Source organism: Colobus angolensis, unplaced genomic scaffold, assembly GCF_000951035.1.
Source record: "Colobus angolensis palliatus isolate OR3802 unplaced genomic scaffold, Cang.pa_1.0 Scaffold105, whole genome shotgun sequence".
NCBI classification, from domain to species: domain Eukaryota; kingdom Metazoa; phylum Chordata; class Mammalia; order Primates; family Cercopithecidae; genus Colobus; species Colobus angolensis.
The window spans coordinates 5,914,032-5,933,335 of record NW_012111475.1 but is presented as its reverse complement, the minus strand read 5'-3'; the positions used below and the strand labels follow the sequence as shown (position 1 = coordinate 5,933,335).

Genomic DNA, 19,304 nt, shown 5'->3' with positions numbered 1-19,304 from the left:
CGCCCGGCCTTTTATATTTTTTTAGTAGAGATTTTTTGTATTTTTTAGTAGAGATGGGGTTTCACCATGTTGGCCAGGCTGATCTCAAACTCCTGCCTCCGCCTCCCAAAGTGCTGGGATTACAGGCGCGAGCCACCATGCCTGGCCACTCAAATAGACTTGTTTTAAAAAACAAATATTATAATTTCTATAAATAGAAAACAACATTTGTCATAAACAAGAAGTAACTTCTGGGTGTGGTGACTCATGCCTGTAATCCCAGCAATTTGGGAGGCTAAGGTGAGAGGATCACTTGAGGCCAGGAGTTTGAGATTAGCGAGAGCAACATGAGACCCTTATTTCTTCAAAAAAAAAAAAAAGAAAAGAAAAAAAATCCAAGCATGGTGGTGTGCGCCTGTAGTCCAGCTACTCAGGAGGCTAAGGTGGAAGGATTGCTTGAGTACAGGAGTTCAAGACTGCAGTGAGCCAAGATTTCTCTACTGCACTCCATCACTCCACCCTGGGTGACAGAGCAAGGCCCTGACTCTTAAAAGAAAAGAACCATATAAATACCCAGTGAAAAACCAAACAGTCTTATTAAATTTGGAGCCAGATCTTGTTGCTAGAAAATATATTGATTCTGAGGCTGCTCTCACTTTGGCACCTACTTAGAAAATGGTCTTAAAGACAGAGTAGCACCAAACTTCAACTTTCTTCTCAAGGCTAACGGAAGAACAAAAAATGGAACAACTTTTTTATTTTGGGACTTAAGGTTTAATGCTACATATATGGACTACCTAAAATTATCTCGTTTTCTGGCTGTAGTTTATGTGCTACTCTAAGTGATAGCAGATCAACTCTCAAATCTCAGTGGATTAACACAGTAAAGGTCTATTTCCTGCTCATGCTACATGTCTAAAATGGGGGTGGGGTAAGGGCAGAGGGCAGGCTCCTCTACATAGTTGCTGCTGCTTCACATAGTCACTCAGTTACCTAGGCTGAGGGAGTCCCTACCATCTTGCCAGTCATCATGATAGAAGAGAAGCTATAGGTCAGGCATGGTGGCTCACACCTGTAATCCCAACAGTTTGGGAGGCCGAGGTGGGAGGATCGCTTGAGCCCAGGAGCTCAAGACCAGCCTGGGCAACATAGTGAAACCTTGTGTCTACGGAAAATAATAATAAAATTAGCCAGGCATGTTAGTGCACACCTGTAGTCCCAGCTACTCAAGAGGCTGTGGTGGATCACTTGTGGACTGCAGTGAGCCATGATCGTACCACTGCACTCCAGCCTGGGTGACAGACACTCTGTCTCAAAAAAAAAAAAAAAAAAAAAAAAGTTATACAGAACTGACACCTATTCTCTAATTTGCCTGGAAGTAAATGCCTTATTTCTCTTCTTAGTCCTTTGGCCAGAACTGGTCATATGGCCTCACCTAAGTGCATGGGGGCCAGGAAGTGTACAAGAGCACATGGGATGTTTGGTGACCATTGCTGTCTCTGCTACATCTGTCTCTGCGATCTCAGGCTGGTCTGGATGTATCTAGATGAAGAATGGATATGGGCCGTTGTTGTTTGAAGAAGCTAATGATTATGTATGGAGTAGTTTGTAATTTATTAACATTATAATAATAAGCAAATGCAGGTGGTCAGATGTGTCAGGCCATTCCTTGGTAATCGTGTCTCCTTTCTTGAAGTTTCATTAAAGAACGATCAAAAGTCAGCACAGTTCCTCTGAAGAATAAGAAGGCCTCCAGTTTTCATGAGTTTGCGCGGAATACCAGTGATGCTTGGGACATTGGCGATGATGAGGAAGAGGACTTTTCCTCACCTTCTTTCCAAACTCTGAACTCAAAAGTTGCTTTGGCAACTGCAGCCCAAGTTCTAGAAAACCACAGCAAGCTGAGGGTAAAACCAGAACGGTCCCAGTCAACGACATCGGATGTTCCTGCCAACTACAAGGTCATAAAATCCAGCAGTGATGCCCAGCTGTCCAGAAACTCTAGTAAGTCCTTCCTGCTCCCTTCATAGCCTCAGCCTTCTCAGCAGCGTGCATTTTAAATAAAAGCGATTTTTCTTTGTGGCTTCACTCAATAAATATTCAGTGGGGTGGTAAATTCAAACCTGAGATATGGCATCATTAAGCCTGGGTGGTCACAAGCTATACTTGCCCCTCCCACAGTGGTGGCTGCCCAGTCTGGTAACCTGGGCCTTCACTTTCTAACACCCAGGTGTTGTTTGCCATTCTCCTCTTCTCTTCTTCCTTTCCCTGTGGTGGAGTCCAAAACTTCTGGTTTGATTGCTTCACATTGCTTTAGGCCTGGTCAGGTTTAGAAATATTAACTAATGTATTTAAAGCTGTTAGTGGCTGAATTTCACAATTGTTTGGCCACTGTGGTTTGACTTTCTCAGCCCTAGGGAACAGCTACTAGCATAAGGTTGTCTCTTCCTGTTCCTGAGGGAGGGAGCAAATGTGCCTAAAGGCCCCAGGTCTCAGCTTCCTGACCATCGGGCTGGTCCCATCAGGTTGGGTGGGATGGAAGTAGAGGCCTCTCTGTTTCTTTTCGGGAAACTGGCCAGAGTAACGGCTGATGTGATAGTGGTTTTATTAGACCTTTGGGGACTCTCAGTGTATTCCTTTAAATATTCATGGTTGTGTTTAATGTTGCCCTAATGGGTTTTATGAAAGTATGTTGGGAACTGGAGAGGGAAGCTTTGTCATTGCAGTGAGAGTTAAAGCGGTGAGCAGGTAAAGGATGAAAAGGAAGTAAAAGAACATCAGAGCCTTGGCTCATGTTCTGAGGGAACTTTTTTCATGGCTGTAAGGTCTTTGCAATCATTCCACAGTTATTTTCCATCACTGATTTGGGCTCTGGCGTGAACCTTCAGTGCCATGCACAGATAGGCATTCAGTGTTACTGACCAGGTGGCCACAGCTGCAGGCTGTGGAAGGTGTCTACACACGGTGATGGAGGGCCTCCAGAGATTCCCAGTGTGAGGAAGGCCCCTACTGTGATGCACAATGAGCTGCCCTGTGCAGCCAGGACCTCCCCGGCCCAGCCCAGAGCATTCTCCCTGAGGAGGTTTTCTCCTGCGGGCATCTGTCTGTAAATAGGTAATAGCAGAGATTTACATCTGTCTCAGCTTTGCAGTGTGTCTGCATTTTCTAGTCCTCTCGTTACACTAGGCTTCCCAGCCAACTGCCTCGTGGAAGTTGTTTTTGTAAACCTTCTAGTAGTACTGGTTGGTTGATATTCACTGTTTAATTTTTGTTGTGACTACTACTTTTTAAGGCCCAGCCGCGTAAAGAATATGAGGCAGTCATGTAAGCACAACTAGAATTGAAAACTGACTTTTGCTTGTGGTAATACAAGAGTTTCAGAGTCAGGCTTACCTAAGGTGGTTTTTCACCTCTCACTTGCAAATAATTTAACCTCCCTGAGCTGCAGTTTCTTGTCTGTAAAATAGTTATACATTCCTACCATGTGTTCTAAGGATCAAATGAGAGGTCATATGTAAAAGTGACCTATATGCCTTATACATAGGAAACACTCAGTGTATCTGAGTCCTGTAGTGCTTATTCTCCCTACCCACCATCTAGTCTAGAAATGTCGAGAACAAGACAGAGTTCAGTTTGAGTCTTTGTTTGTTATTTCAGTCATATCCTGGCAGAATTAAGAACTGGTTCATTTTGGTGGGAAATGTAGGCACACAAAGGAACTGCAGCCACCAAAGGCAGGATTGCCTTAGGCCAGAGCTTCTCACCAGGGCACACTGATGGGCCAAGAACCAGGTACAGGATGTGTGGAGATATTGATCCTCTTAGTCCATGGAGCAGCCGGGGGTTCCGGGGCTTGTGGAGAGCAACCACCTCCATTTATTGCAGCCTTGTGCTTTGTGGTGTCATCTGCATTGTCATCATTCCTTATGTGCTCTGGGATGTGGAATGGGAAGGAAAACTCTGCCTTAGACTAAACTAAACTCACTGTTTGACACCAAGAAAAGTTCCAAGTTGGGGTAGAAAGAAAACATTGGATTTTCCTTTAGAGTCACCAAAAAAGTTCTCAAAAGTTGCTGCAGCATCTGGAGTCTCTGTTAGCACCTAAGGTGCCTTGGTGTGTTTGATATAAATGCAGCCCTTTCTCTGGGCAGTGAATGGAGCGTGGCTGGGTTCTGGCCCCTCGCTGCCCCTCAGCTGGGCACTTCAGGCAGTGCACACAGGTAGCCACGGCCTTGGGGAGGAGACACGATGCTGAACGGTTAGGTTTAAGGCTTCTCAGAATCCATGCTCCTCACACAGCCCGTTCTGTTTCTTTTTCAAATGATCTCAGGTGATACATGCCTGAGGAACCCACTCCACAAACAGCAGTCACTCCCTCTCCGGCCCATCATCCCCCTCGTTGCCCGGATCTCGGATCAGAACGCTTCTGGGGCCCCCCCAATGACTGTCCGGGAGAAAACCCGCCTAGAAAAATTCCGTCAGCTTCTCTCCAGCCACAACACTGACTTAGGTGAGTCCCTGTGGGCCCAGGCAAGGTAGGAGCTTTTGGTGACTGGAATTCTCGGAGACCTGGAAGCTACTGCTCTTTATTCTTCCTTCTTTTACTTTTCTAGCTTCTCCTGACCTGGTGCCCATTGCAGTGACATGCAGGTATTAAGTCAGACATATGTTACTAGAGATTATGGACCAAATTAGGTGGGACTGGTTTCTGTGGCCTGTAGACCCTAGTGCAACTATTCTGACTTTGATCTCCCCTATCTCATGGTGACTCTTACTGAAATCTACACCCACTGGTCTTTCTCTTCCCCTCTAACTTTCATCTCTGAGCTGACAGGACTGCTACTGCAAGGCCATGTCCTTGGCACTTGGCTGCTCAGGGCTGTTTTGGGCTTTTCCCTGTGCTTATGGGTACCACGTGGTGGTGGTGGTCTTACATGAATGGAAGGAGACATCAGGCAGTGCTGGTTGCGGTTTGCTTTAGAGGATTTGTGGAGAGTTCACCTAACAAGGCTGTTTTCTGTTTACAGATGAACTGAGGAAGTGTAGCTGGCCAGGGGTTCCCAGGGAGGTTCGACCTGTAACCTGGAGACTCCTGTCGGTGAGTTCTACCTACTGTGTAGACAAGTATGAGCCTCACACAGCCCTTCTTGCCTGATGAGGTTAGTCTGGACACATTGGTCTTAACTCCATAGACTTCTCTAGTCCTACTGGATATGACAGAACTGTGGGACTGTAGTCCTATTTCTGTGCATAAAGAAACACATTCTTGAGAGTTTATTCACACACATGTAGAGGTACACAGACTTGTACCAATAGTCATGGTCTCACGTTCTTAACAGCGAGGAAGAAGAATAGAGTGAGCTTTGAGCAAGCTCACACATTCCCTGTGCTTCACTCCTGTTTCAGTCGGAATAACCAAAAGTTGAAACCCACTTTGATCTGTGAAGAGTTGATAAATGGGCCTCCCTTGGAAGCCTTACTAGTCCTGCCTTCACCAAGTACAGAGCACTGTGCCAGCCGCTATGATAGGAACGCTTGGGTTTCCTGAGCCTGTAAAATTCATTCATTCATCTAGTGAGGATTGATTGAGGGCCTGCTGTTTGCCAGGCATAGTGCCAGATGCTCTGAGCAGATACAAAAATGAATAAACCACAGTCCCTACTCTCCAGGCACTCACTGTGGAATGCATTACATAAATGTTTTCAAGAAGAAGGGTCTGTCTCCTGACTGTTCGCCCCACCTCTGCTCTTGCAACCATATAATCATTGCCTCTGCCACTTCTAATCAGTTTGAATGCTATTCAGAGTAGATTTGGTGAGAACGGAAGGGGAACAGAAAATACAAGAATGAGAGTGGGATCTAGACCAAGGATAAGAATGAAAGTTGGCCTGGAGCTTTGGCTAGGCTGGGGGCTGCTGCCAGAAGTTCTGTCTGAGTGTTGTAGCTGTTATGTCACAGATTCCATTCAGCTGCTTCCTAAGCTGGTAATTCTGAAAGTTACACTGGAAAAGAATGTAACTGGCACCAACTTACTTGGCACACTGCTGAGATGTGCTGTAGAGGTTGCTATATCCCTGCGTTTCTCAGAAGTATGGCCCTGGACACACGCAGCCCTCCAAGGCCATGACTTGGGTCCAGCTCCCTCCCACTGACCTACATTCACTCCTGTACTGTGCCAGCTCTGGGAGCTGAGGAGTGCTCACCAGTGGCTCAAGCTCCAGCACAGTGCAGGGCCAAGGGAGTAAATAATCCTGGGAAAGCTGGCCTTGCTTCATCTGCTCACATGTGGATCTCATTCAATGAGAAGAGGGCAAAAAATGGGTGGCCAGAACCAAAAAGGGATTTATCCTTGGCAGTTTTCCTTCTTGATAGTTTCCAAACCACTGCATAGATTAAAATTAAAATTAAGGATTTATCCAACCATTGTCTTTCCCCATCTGACCAGCAGTCTTGTCTATAGGGCTATCTCCCAGCAAACACTGAGAGGAGGAAGTTGACCCTGCAGCGGAAGCGGGAGGAATATTTTGGCTTCATTGAACAGTATTATGACTCTCGAAATGAGGAACATCACCAGGATACCTACAGACAGGTACAGTCATCTTTGCTTACCAGTCATACACTTTAGGTATGTCTCATGGTAGTGCTCTCAGGGTACAGGCTTTCCAAGTCCTCAGGCTGTGGTATATTGGTTAGGAGTTAAATTTATCAAAACTGTTTCCCCTCTTTTCATTCAGCAGCTCTGATTTTAGCCATTTTAAATAGACAGACTTTTTTGGCACTAGTCAGTGCGGTGCTTCTCAAACTTTAATGTACATACAAATCACCTAGGATTTTGATACGATCTCACCTAGAGATTATGAGAAAATGCAGATTCTGATTTTAGCGGGTCTCGGGTAAAACCTGAAGTTCTAATGTGCTCCCTTGCAATGCTGCTGCTGATGGTCCACCAACCACACTGTGAGTAGTAAGAGTTATCGAGTATGGAGAGGAAAGACAAGCTCACTTAGCAGTGGTCCAGTACCTCTGGACTATGACATCAGTATGTCTTTCTGGCAGCTGCAGTGCTGTTTCAGCCTCTGTGACTGTCTGTAGGAGCTGTAGCTGTCAGTAGTCTTGTCAGAGAGTCTTCCGTCTGCCCATAATGGTCCTCATGGTCTGTGGAAAGGTCTCCTCCCAACATCACACATGGAGGGAGGAGAAGAGTAGGCCAGGGGTCGCAGAAAGTGAAAAGTGGGCAGCTATCTACAACAAGCTTCAAGAACTGAAGTAGCCTCTGCTGCTGCTGCTGACACAGTCTTTTGCGTAGCTAGACTGGGCATTGGGAAATCCCCGAGTTGAAATGGACCATAGTGATGTCTTAGGTAACAGAAGTAAGAACTTTCAGCTTCAGTTACTGAAGGCCAACTCCTTTTGGTCCTTCCCCACTTTTTTTTTTTGAGATGGAGTCTTGCTCTGTCGTCCAGGCTGGAGTGCAGTGGCACGATCTTGGCTTACTGCAGCCTGTGCCTCCCGGGTTCAAGTGATTCTCCTGCCTCAGCTTCCCGAGTAGCTGGGATTATAGGCATGTGCCACCAGGCCCAGCTAATATTTTGTTTATTTTTTTTGAGACGGAGTCTTGTTCTGTCACCTAGGCTGGAGTGCAGTGGTGCAATCTCGGCTCACCCCAGTCTCTGTCCCCCAGGTTCCACGGATTCTCCTGCCTCAGCCTCCTGGGTAGGTGGGATTACAGGTGCACACCACCATATCCAGCTAATTTTTGTAATTTTAGTGGAGACAGGGTTTTGCCATGTTGGCCAGGCTGGTCTCGAACTCCTGACCTCAGGTGATCCATCCACCCACTTCAGCCTCCCAAAGTGCTGGGATTACAGGTGTGAGCCACCGCACCCAGCCCTAATCTTTGTATTTTTAGTACAGATGGGGTTTCATCACGTTGGCCAGGCTGGTCTCAAACTCCTGACCTCAAGTGATCTACCCACCTTGGCCTCCCAAAATGCTGAGATTACAGACGTGAGCCATCGCCCCTGGCCTTTCCCCACTTCTTACACGTCGTGACTTCATAAACAAGTTCATCTCTGGTTCCCTATTTTAGGACATTTATGCAGCTTTGTGAGCTCTTCTAGTTCTTAGGAACTGTCGATGAGTAAGATTCTGAAAGAAGGGTACCTACTTGGATCATACCTGCTACATACATGCCAACCCAGAGTGAAACAGACTTCAGAGCAATAAGAAAAAACCCTCAGGCTGTGAAGCCTATTGCCATTTGACTTAAGTGGTTTCTTTTGGGAGGTTTCCTAATAAACTACTGTTATCATGGAAACATGTTCCATATGGGCAGGTAGGTATAACTAGATTTTTTTTCTATGTCAGTCACTTCTTTCTGAAGACAAATTGTGTTTTCTTACTACTTTGATTCCCATTTCTTTAAAAAAAAAAAAAAAAAACTTGTCAAAAGAACAAACTGGACCAAGTACGGTGTCTCACACATGTAATCCCAGCACTTTGGGAGGCCGAGGCGAGTGGGTCATCTGAGGTCAGGAGTTCGAGACCAGCTAGGCCAACATGGTGAAACCCCATCTCTACTAAAAATACAAAAATTAGCCAGGCATAGGGACAGATACCTGTAATCCCAGCTACTTGGGAGGCTGAGACAGGAGAATCGCTTGAACCTTGGAAGTGGAGGTTGTGGTGAGCCGAGATAGTGCCAATTACACTCCAGCCTGGGGGACAAGAGCGAGACTTCATCTCAACAACAACAAAAAAGAACAAAGTGGCATTTGTGTTTTTGGACATGCCTTCTCTTTTTCAGATTCACATTGACATTCCAAGGACGAATCCTCTCATTCCGTTGTTCCAGCAACCACTTGTACAGGAGGTGAGGGAATTACTTAATGTTCTTTGGCACTTCTCCCCGCATAGTTCTGTGGCACCTGTTTACAGGTTTGCGGCTAATCATAATAGTACCTTACGTTCATATATGCAGCTTTGGTTCCTTTAGAGCATGGTTTCATGCATTCTCATTTCATCTTCATAACAAATCTGTGAGCGGAATAACACTTTGAAAGGCTAAGGAACTTGCTCAGAACTTTGAGTCTACCTGGTGGCAGAATGAAGAACCCACATCTTAGAATTCCTATTCCTGTATTTGCTCTACTTTATCAAGCTGGAAGTAGTGATTTTCTAAATTGTGGTAAAATATACATAATATAAAATTTACTATGTTAACCATTTTTTAGTGTACAGCTCGGTGGCATTAAGTACAGTCACATTGTTGTATGACCATCACCGTCCACTTCCAGAACATTTTTCATCTTCCCAGACTGAAACTCTGTACCCTTTAAATATTAACTCCCTTCCCCAGCAGCCTCCATTCTATTTGTCTCTAAGAATTTGACTACTTCAGGTAGCTCAAATAAGTGGAATCATACAATATTTGTCCTTTTGTGACTGGCTTATTTCACTTAGCATAATATCTTCAAGGTTCATGCCTGTTGTTGCATGTGTGAATTTCCTTCCTTTTTTAAGGCTGAATAATATTCCATTGTGCATATGTAACACATACCGTTGAGCTATTCATCTGTCAGTGGACACATGGGTTGCTTTCACATTTTGGCTATTGTGAGTAATGCTGCTGCTAGTATGGGTATGTGACTATCTGTTTGAGTCTTTATTTTAAATTCTTTTGGGTATATATTTAGAAGTGGGATTAGTAGTTATGTTTTGAGACCTAACAAGTTAATGAAGTACATGGAAGGTGTCAGTGGGACTATTATGTTTTGACTCAAGCAGTAACTGTAAACTTCTTAAGATTAGGGATTTCCTTTGCAACTTTACAGTAGCCAGGACACTAAGTGTTAGTGCTCTTTTAACGGAACTTGCCATTCTCATAATAGAGAGGGATGGTGGTTAAAATGCTGAAAATAATTTCTATTTGACTTTGGGTTATATTTATAATTTTGTTTAAATATAGATGTCTCCACTGGTGGGGTCCCTCATGCCTTACCTATAGCATAAAGAAGATTTTGAAGGTAACACCATTATTTTAACTATGAGATTCAGCTCATAGGAAGCTAAAAACCCATTCACGATCCCTTTATCCTCCCATACAGTTTTCCATGGCTCAGCACTGCTTATTCCTCATTTTAACTTGGAGACGTTCAGAGACTTTTCTTTTACCTGTGCATGCTTACTCTAAATTTGGAGATGGGGAAAGTAGTCAGTTTAAAAGGCTTCTCAGCCAGGCATGGTGACTCACTCCTATAATCCCAGCACTTTGGGAGGCCAAGGCCAGAGGGATTGCTTGAGCCCACAAGTTTGAGACCAGTCTGAGTAACATAGCGAGACTCTGTCTCAAAAAAGTTACAGAAGTAGCCAGGCATGGTGGTATGTGCCTGTGCTACTGTGCCTGTGCTATTTGGGAGGCTGAGGAGGGAGGATCTCTTGAGCCCAGGTGGTCAAAGCTGCAATGAGCCATGATTGTGCCACTGCACTCTAGCCTGAGTGACAGAGCAAGATCCTATCTCAAAAAAAAAAAAAAGGTTGGGGGCTGGTGGCTTCTCTTAGTAGTGCATCCTGAATACAATATGGGAACTCAAACTTTATTCTTTCCAATTTTTCCTGAATTACCATTTCATCTAGCAGGCTACAGTCATCTTTTTAATTTTTTTTATTTTAACTTTTAAGAGACAGGGTCTCACTCTGTCACCCAGGCTATGGTGCAATGGTGTGATCATAGCTCACTGCAGCCTCTACCTCCTGGGCTCAAGCAGTCCTCCTGCCTCAGCCTCCCAAGTAGCTGGGGCTACAATCATGCACCACCACACTTGGCTAATTTTTTTCTCATAATTTTTTGTAAAGATGGGGTCTTGCTTTGTTGCCCAGGACTGGTCTTGAACCCCTGGCCTCAAGCACTCTTACTGCTTTTCCTCTCAAAATGCTGGAATTACAAGGCGTGAGCCACCGTCCAGTCTGGTAAAAATGCCAACCAAGAAGCAAAGAACTAAGTAACACTGAATACGGAAAGGCTTGCTTTGAAAACCTGAAAGATACCTGAGAATTGACTATAGTAGGTAAAAATTACCCACACTAGTAGAAGAGACACAGGAAAACCTCCAGGGGTTCTCCTATCCACTCCTCTCTCTAAGGCAGGATTATCCCAGACTTTTTCTACAGTGAGCATCCCATGGTCTCCCCTGATTACCAGGCTTGGTGCTCTTCAGTTTCCATCTCTTTGACCACTTCACTTTGACCGTGTGAGTGTGTCTGTGTTGTCCCACCCTTACTAGAGAGGATGATCACAGGTCTCCTGATTCTGAACAGCTAGCTTCCATGTACTTGGCCATTGTTACAGCCAGGCGCCAAGGATATGAGTATTTACAAAGAACTGATCCTATGGAGTAGAAGCCCTTCTAAGTCCTTTGGAAAGACCAACCTGGAGGAGCTTTTTAACAGAGGCATCTAGACAGACCCAGGTCACAAGAAGTACAAAGAAAGAGAGTGAGCCAGGGAATTCTTGAGATTTTCCTGAAAATGATGGTTCTAGCTTTGGCTGTGTTTTCAAGATAGAGGGGTTGTTTAGCAACAGAGAGGAAATACAGTATAAGAATGCTCCCATTAGAGTGTTGGGCTGAATGCAAATGAGGTTGCTGTGCCCTTTCCTCAACCGCACAAAGCAAATGGGTAGGTCTAGTGAAGGCAGAGAGGCCAGCTCCCTTCCAGGGAGGGCTTTGTTCTCACTGCCTGTGAAGGCAGCAGTGTTGACAGTGAAGGAAGCCGTTCCTCAGCTCTGTTTGCCAGCTGTAGACACAACTGTCTATGACAGAGGGGCTGGGAAGCATCCTTTATATGTCTCTAGATTCTCTATGTCCCTCCTACACTAGATAACCATCTTCAAAAACCATATAACCATTTCCTGTTTATTGGTCTCCCTGGGAGGTTTTTCTCCCTTGCACCTGCTTGAGAGGGCCTCTTCATTCTGATGCTGAGGTGATTGGCTGAGATTCTCCTGAGTCCACGTGCTTTCTAATCTCCTACCCTATCATCTGCATGTACTCACCATCACCTCTGCCATCTCTCTGGTGTGATTCACAGAGACATAAGGCAGCCCAGTCAAAACCAGTCTCAAGAATGTGTCAGACTCAGGAGTTGTGGTCACCAGGATGAAACCAGGCAATGGGTATCATCAGGTTGAGAGAAGGTGGGGAGAAACTCAGAGGGCCTAATGAAAGCAAGGAGAGTATAGTTGAGTGGGACAGGGCATGATTCTGTAAAGGGACTATAAAGATCTTTCCTTTGTCCCCAGCCTAGGCCTCTGGCTTCTTGTGGCTAATATGCTAAACCCCAGGGTCTTTCCCATGGGGGCCCTGGGTGGTTTCTCTGTTCTCAGATATCCAGCTGTAGGAGTCCATAGGATTTTGTTTGACTTCCTATCCTTAGCAGATGTCTGAGTTGTATCCTGATACGTGAAGTGACTTCCTGCAATGTGCAGTCTGTCACTTGGTCCTAGTCAGGCTGGGTTAGAATTAAATCTAGACCTCCTTTCTTCTCAGCAGGGAGAGTGGAGGGTAGTAGAGAAGGTATTTCCTCTCTAAATCCTATAATGACAAAAAAAAAAAAATTTAGAAAAAAGCATCAGAACTAGGATGTTCTGATATCTTGCTCTTGGAAATAGAAAACAGTATCTACAGATGAGAATGTGGTGGCCTGAATTAACAGCATTCATCCCAAATGTTTTCTAAGTCATTTGGGTTGCAGTTCTTTCCTTTTCCCAATTTCGTATTATGGTGACCAGATAATGAAAAAATGAAGAAAGGGCAATAAGTATCTACCCCTACTTGAAAACAATTAGTGTATTAGAAACTTTTTGCATTTATATACTTCTTTATCCCACAGTATTTTTAAATTTTCCTAAAAATTCTACGCCAACCCAGAGGTAAATAGTGAGGTAGGTAAACGGAGGGAGGGAGTGTGTCCCCGTGATTTAACACTCGTGTCTTTCTTTCTCATTTTCCTAGATCTTTGAAAGAATTCTATTTATTTGGGCCATCCGCCACCCTGCCAGTGGGTATGTCCAGGGAATTAATGACCTGGTCACTCCATTCTTTGTCGTCTTCCTCTCAGAATATGTGGGTAAGAAGCATTAGTACCAAGTTGAACAAGCTATTGCTCTTTCTTATCTGCCGTCTGTCTGTTTGTTTTTCCCAAGAGTCCAGCCAGTGGGTATGTCTTGCTAGAAAATAGATAGTGCCTTTGGAATACACAGCTAAAACTACTTTTAATAGTGGTTGCTGCCTGGAATTTGTCTCTTAAGATGGTCACAGATCTCACCTAAAAAGATCTCCTTTGTCACAAGAATGACCACATTGATATGTTTTGTAGTTTTATGGTTTATTTGAGATTATTTTAGGATTCTTTTGAACTTGCTTCCGACTCAGGCTCTCATCCATGTAAACTGGAATTTTAGATTGGACATCAGGCCTGCACACTCCAGTTCACTTGCTGTATCTTAGGAGCAGGATGTGGACATGCAGAGGACAAAAGGTTGTGGCACCAGAACCCAGCACATACGGGGAGTGATGGAATGGGCCAAGGAGAACTCCAAGACCTTGATTTCTCCCCACTCCTTCTTCACCTCTCACCCCACTGGGTTCTTGTCACTTTAGAGAGAGATTTGATTTCATGGCAGCAGTTAGGTTTTCTTATAGTCCCAGCCTCTGCCAGCCAGCCTAAGTTAAGCAGAGTCTTAAAGGAGTTGAGGATTCTGTGTTTCTCTGTTTTGGTTTCCTTAATCACTTCTGCTGAGAGAGTCACAGGAAAACCCATCTGCCACGGCCTGATGCTTTGTTTCCTTAGGTAAGGAGAACCTCATGTAGGAATAAGAACATCGAAAGGGATCTTAGAAAGCCATTCATGTAATTCCTCATTTCACTGAGAAGTTGTGAGATTCTCTGTCCCCTTATTAGCGGCAGAGCTAGGACTAAAACGATTTTCTTTAGACTCTGAGGGTGGTGGATGATTGTGGTTTTTGGAGGAAGCCATTTGGAGGGGTTAGGGGGTTGGGTGATGAGAAAAATGGGTGAGAGTGGAGCCGTTTGGAGAGGACAGCGTAAGAAATGTCTCACTTGGTCTGTCCTATCCAGGTTTTCCAATGGGGCTCAAAGGGATGATGAGGTCTTTCATGAGGCAATCTTGGAAAATTAAGGCAACTGACTAAGAAGGCTTTTTCTAGAGGACTTTTTACATCTTCCCCCCACCCCCCGCCTTAATAGACCAACTTTTGGAAGCAGCATAATTCTATTATGTTGTATAATTTTATCAAGAGAGCAGTTCAGCTGATCTGTTGGGATTTTTTAGTTGCTTCTTGCAGTAGTAATTTTCTAAAATAGTATTGAAGAATGAGCCTAGGATGGTATTAACCCATTCATTAATTTACATTTGAAGTCTGAATGCTGTCATGAAATCTTGCTAACAGTGTTGTGCCAGTTAAAAGTAATCCTCAGCAGCTGTAGTTCGGATTAGCTATTTAATTATCTTGTTAGCTTTGTTTTTTATATTTGTATTTTGTTCCAAGCCTGTCTTCACTTTCTTTAGGTGCCTATCCCGTTACTGCTTCAACCCCATCAAGCAGTGTGCCTTCCTGTGATAGATATGACTGCTTTTTAATCTTGGTACAGGCATATCTTGTTTTATTGAGCTTTGTAGATATTGTATTTTTATAAATTGAAGATTTGTGGCAACCCTGCACTGAGCAAGTCTATCAGTACCATTTTTCAAAAGCATGTGTTCACTTTGTGTCTCGTGTCACATTCTGGTAATTCTCACAGTATTTTTAACTTTTCATTATTATTATATCTGTCATGGTCATCTGTGATCAGCAAACTTTGATGTTATTGTTGTAATTATTTCAGGGTGCCATGAACTGCCTCCATATAAGACAGTGAACTTAATTTATAAATGTTGTGTGTGTTCTGATTGCTCTACCAGCTGATCTTTCCTCATCTCCCTCTCCTTGGGCCTCACTATTCCCTGAGACACAACAATATTCAAATTAGGTGAATTAATAACTCTGCAATGGCTTGTAAGTGTTCAAGGGAAAGGAAGTTACATGTCTCTCGCTTTAAATCTAAAGCTATAAGTGATTAAGCTTAATGAAGAAGGCAGGTCAAAAGCTGAGCCAGGCTGAAAGCTGTACCTCTTGTGCCAGCATGCCAAATTGTGAGCAAAGGAAAAGTTCTTGAAGGAATTAAAAGTGCTATTCCAGTGAACATACAAATAATATGAGAGCAAAATAGCCTTATTGCTGATATGGAGAAAGTTTTAGTGTTCCGGATAGAAGATCAAACCAGCCACAACATTCCTTAAATCCTGAGCTTAACCCAAAGCAAGGCCTTAACTCTCTTCACTTCCATAAAGGCTAAGAGAGGTGAGGAAGCTGCAGAAGAAAAGTTTGAAGCTAGCAGAAGTTGGTTTTCATGAAGTTTAAGGAAAGAAGCCATCTCCATAACATAAAAGTGCAGGGTGAAGCAACAAGTGCTGATGGAGAAGCTGCAGCAAATTATCTGGAAGATCTAGCTAAGATCATTGATGAAGGCGCTACACTAAACAGCAGATTTTCAGTATAGACAAAACAGCCTTCTATTGGAAAAAGATGCCATCCAGGACTTTCTTTTTTAAATTTAATTATTTTTTTAAGAGACAGTAGCATGATCATAGCACACTGTAACCTTATACTCTGACTAAAGCAATCCTCCTGCCCCCTGAGTAGCTAGAACTGCAGATGCACACCCACCACACCCGGCTCACTTTATAAAAACAATTTTTGTAGAGAGGGAGTCTTAGTATGTTGCCCAGGCTGGTCTTGAATTCCTGGTTCAAGTGATCCTCCTGTCTTGGTCTCCTGAGTAGTTGGGATTACAAGTACATAGTAGCCACTATGACCAGCCTGCTATCTAGGACTTTCATAGCTAGAGAGGAGTAGTCAGAGTCTGGCTTCAAAGGACAGGCTGGCTCTCTTGTTAGGGACTAAGGCAGCTGGTGACTTTAAGTTGAAGCCCGTGCTCACTTACCATTCCAAAAACCCTAGAGCCCTTAAGAATTATGCAAAATATACTCTGCCTGTGCTTTATAAGTGGAACAATAAAGCTTAGATGACAGCACATCTGTTTATAGCATGGTTTATTGAATATTTTAAGGCCACTGTTGAGACCTCTTGCTCACAAAAAAAGATGTCTTTCAAAATATCACTGTCCATTGACAATGAACCTAGACACCTGAGAGCTCTGATGGAGATGTACAAGGAGATTAATGTTTTCATACCTGCTAACACAATGTCTGTTCTGCAGCCTGTGGATCAAGGAGTCATTTCAACTTCTGAGTCTTATTATTTAAGAGATATATTTAGTAAGTTAGTAAAGCTATAGCTGACATACTTTCTTGAGATGGAATCTACTCCTGGTGAAGATGCTATGAACATTTGAAATGACAACAAAGGATTTAGAATATTATGTAAACTCAATTAGTAAAGCAGTGGCAGGACTTGAGAAGGTTGACTCCAATTTTTAAAAAAATGTTATTTATTTATTTATTTGGAGACAGGGTCCCACTCTTTTGCCCAGGCTGGAGTGCAGTGGTGTAATCATAGCTCAAACTGTAATCTCAAACTCTTGGGCTCAAGTGATCCTCCTGCCTCAGCCTCCTGAGTAGCTGGGACTACAGCTGTGCACCACCACACCCAGCTAATTTTTTAATTTTTTGTAGAGATGGGGTTCTCATTGTGTTGCCCAGGCTCGTCTTGAATTCCTGACCTCAAGCAGTCCTGCCTTGACCTCCCAAAGTCCTGAGAGTATAGGAGTGAGCTACCACACCTGGCCAGATTGACTTCATTTTTTTGTTTTGTTTTGTTTTTTTCAGATAAATAGAAAGTCTGGTTTTATTTTCAGCGTTACATTCTTGTCAAGTGCAAGGTCAGCCAGCTAAGATTTCCAGTAATGACTGAGGTAATAACTTCTGCTGGCATGTCTTCTGAGTCTCCATTTCCTCCACTGATACTCATCCAAATAATAAGATAAACACAATTGCAGTTGAGTTTACTATTATCAACGGCACTCTCATCAAAATTCTTACAGACTGAATAAGGTTCATTAGCTGAGATTTAATTCCTGGCTCCTCTCCAAAGCCATTGATTCCCTGGTCTGTTCCCAGCCAAAGCTCCACATGGCTGGGGAGGCCTCACAATCATAGCAGAAGACAAATGAGGAGCAGAGTCATGTCTTACATGGTGGCAGGCAAGAGACTGACTGAATTTTGAAAGAAGTTCTACTGTGGGTAAAATGCTGTCAAACAGAATCACATGCTACAGAGAGATCTTTTGTGAAAGGAAAAGTCAATCAATGTGGCCAACTTCATTACTGTCTTAAGAAATTGTCACAGCCAGCCCAGCCTTTAGCAACCACCCACCCTGACAGTCAGCAGCCATCAACATTGAGACAAGATCCTCCACTAGCAAAAAGATTATGACTTGCTGAAGGCTCAGATGATTGTTAGCATTTTTTAATAATAAAGTATTATTTACTAATTAGTGGGGTAAGGTGGCATGCACCTGTAATCCCAGCTACTGGAGAGGCTGAAGCAGGAGAATTGCTTGAACCCAGGAGGCAGAGGTCGCAGTGAGCTGAGATCGCGCCATTGTACTCCTGCCTGAGCAACAGAGGGAGACTCCATCTCAAAAAATAATAATAAATAATAAAGTATTATTTATTTGTTGATTGATTAATTGATTGAGACAGGGTCTCACTCTGTCACCCAGGCTGGAGTGCAGTGGCATGATCATGGCTCACTGTAGCCCCAACCTGCTGGTTCAAGTGATCCTCTCACCTCAGCATCCCGAATAATTGGGACTACAAAGGAGTGCCATCACATTTGGCCAATTTTTTGTATTTTTTGTAGAGATAATTTTTTGCCACGTTGCCCAGGCTTGTCTTGAATCCCTGAGCTCAAGCGTCCTCCTGCCTCAGCCTCCCAAAGTGTTGAAATTACAGGCGTGAGCCACCATGCCTGATCCCAGTCTTGTTTTATCTAAACCTGTATGCATTCTCTACTCCCTCACCATTGTGAATTATTTTGAAGCAAATCTCAATGTCAAACATCATATCATTTTATGCATAAATGTTTTTATATGTATCTCTGAAAGGTATATATGTATGTACACACACATACACACACGCACACACACACGTATATATATCATAATTTTTTGTTTGTTTTTTGAGACAGTCTCACTCTGTTGCCCAGACTGGAGTGCAGTGGCACGATCTCAGCTCACTGCAACCTCCGTCTCCTGGGCTCAAGCAATCCTCCCACTTCAGCCTCTGGAGTAGTTGGGACTACAGGCTCGCACCATCATGCCTGGCTAATTTTTGTATTTTTTGTGGAGACAGGGTTTCGCCATTTTGCCCAGGCTGGGCTTGAACTCCTGAACTCAGGCCATTTATCCGCCTCAGCCTCCCAAAGTGCTGGGATTACAGGCGTGAGCCGCTGCACCTGGCCAAAGACATTTTTTTAAAACACAAAGCCATAATGCAGTTATCGCATCTAAAAAGTAGTAATTGAATCAGGGTCCAAATCAGAGCTGCATATTATAGTTGGCTGTCTCTCCTAATCCTCCAGCTCCCATCCATCTCTCTTTCCCTAGGAGTCTGTAGTTGTAGCCCTTGTTTTTCTGGCCAAGCAGTAACATTACACTGGTTTTTTAAAGTACTTCACTATTTGCAAAGATCTTGGACATACCTGATTTCCTTTAGTAGGGCCCAATGTCTGTTGAAGGTAGATGTATCAAGCCATTTTATAAGGTGAAAAATCCAAGACTCAGGAGTCTAATGAGCTTCTCAAACTCAAACCTAGGTATTTTGGTCTTAATACCTGTGCTCTTTATATGACTTGGTGGAATCTCAACTTCAATCCTTGTCCTTGAACTTCTAATGGCTTCACTGATTATATTTAATGCTCTAAAGCAGGCAGTACCTTTCTTATTGCTCATCTTTTTTAAAAAAAATTGTAGTAGAAGTATGCTTATTTAAAAAATCAAAACAACATTCTACTATAAAGATACATGCCCGTGTATGTTTATTGCAACACTGTTCACAATAGCAAAGACTTGGAACCAACCCAAATGCCCATCAATGGTAGACTGGATAAAGAAAATGTCACACATTTAGACCATGGAATACTATACAGCCATAAAAAAGAATGAGTTCATGTCCTTTACAGGGACATGGATGAAGCTGGAAACCATCATTCCCAGCAAACTAACACAGGAACAGAAAACCAAACAC

The 19,304-nt window shown here is 43.6% G+C and overlaps 1 protein-coding gene across 1 annotated transcript in view; it reads left to right on the top strand.

Moving 5' to 3' along the window:
* TBC1D22B (TBC1 domain family, member 22B) overlaps positions 1–19,304 on the top strand; it is a 75,063-nt gene that overhangs the window by 20,545 nt on the left and 35,214 nt on the right. Inside the window, exons 3-8 of the mRNA XM_011944567.1 lie at positions 1,676–1,983; positions 4,310–4,489; positions 5,007–5,077; positions 6,440–6,568; positions 8,786–8,851; positions 12,990–13,104. Coding sequence (XP_011799957.1) covers positions 1,676–1,983; positions 4,310–4,489; positions 5,007–5,077; positions 6,440–6,568; positions 8,786–8,851; positions 12,990–13,104 — 869 coding nt within the window. The remainder of the gene's footprint in view (positions 1–1,675; positions 1,984–4,309; positions 4,490–5,006; positions 5,078–6,439; positions 6,569–8,785; positions 8,852–12,989; positions 13,105–19,304) is intronic.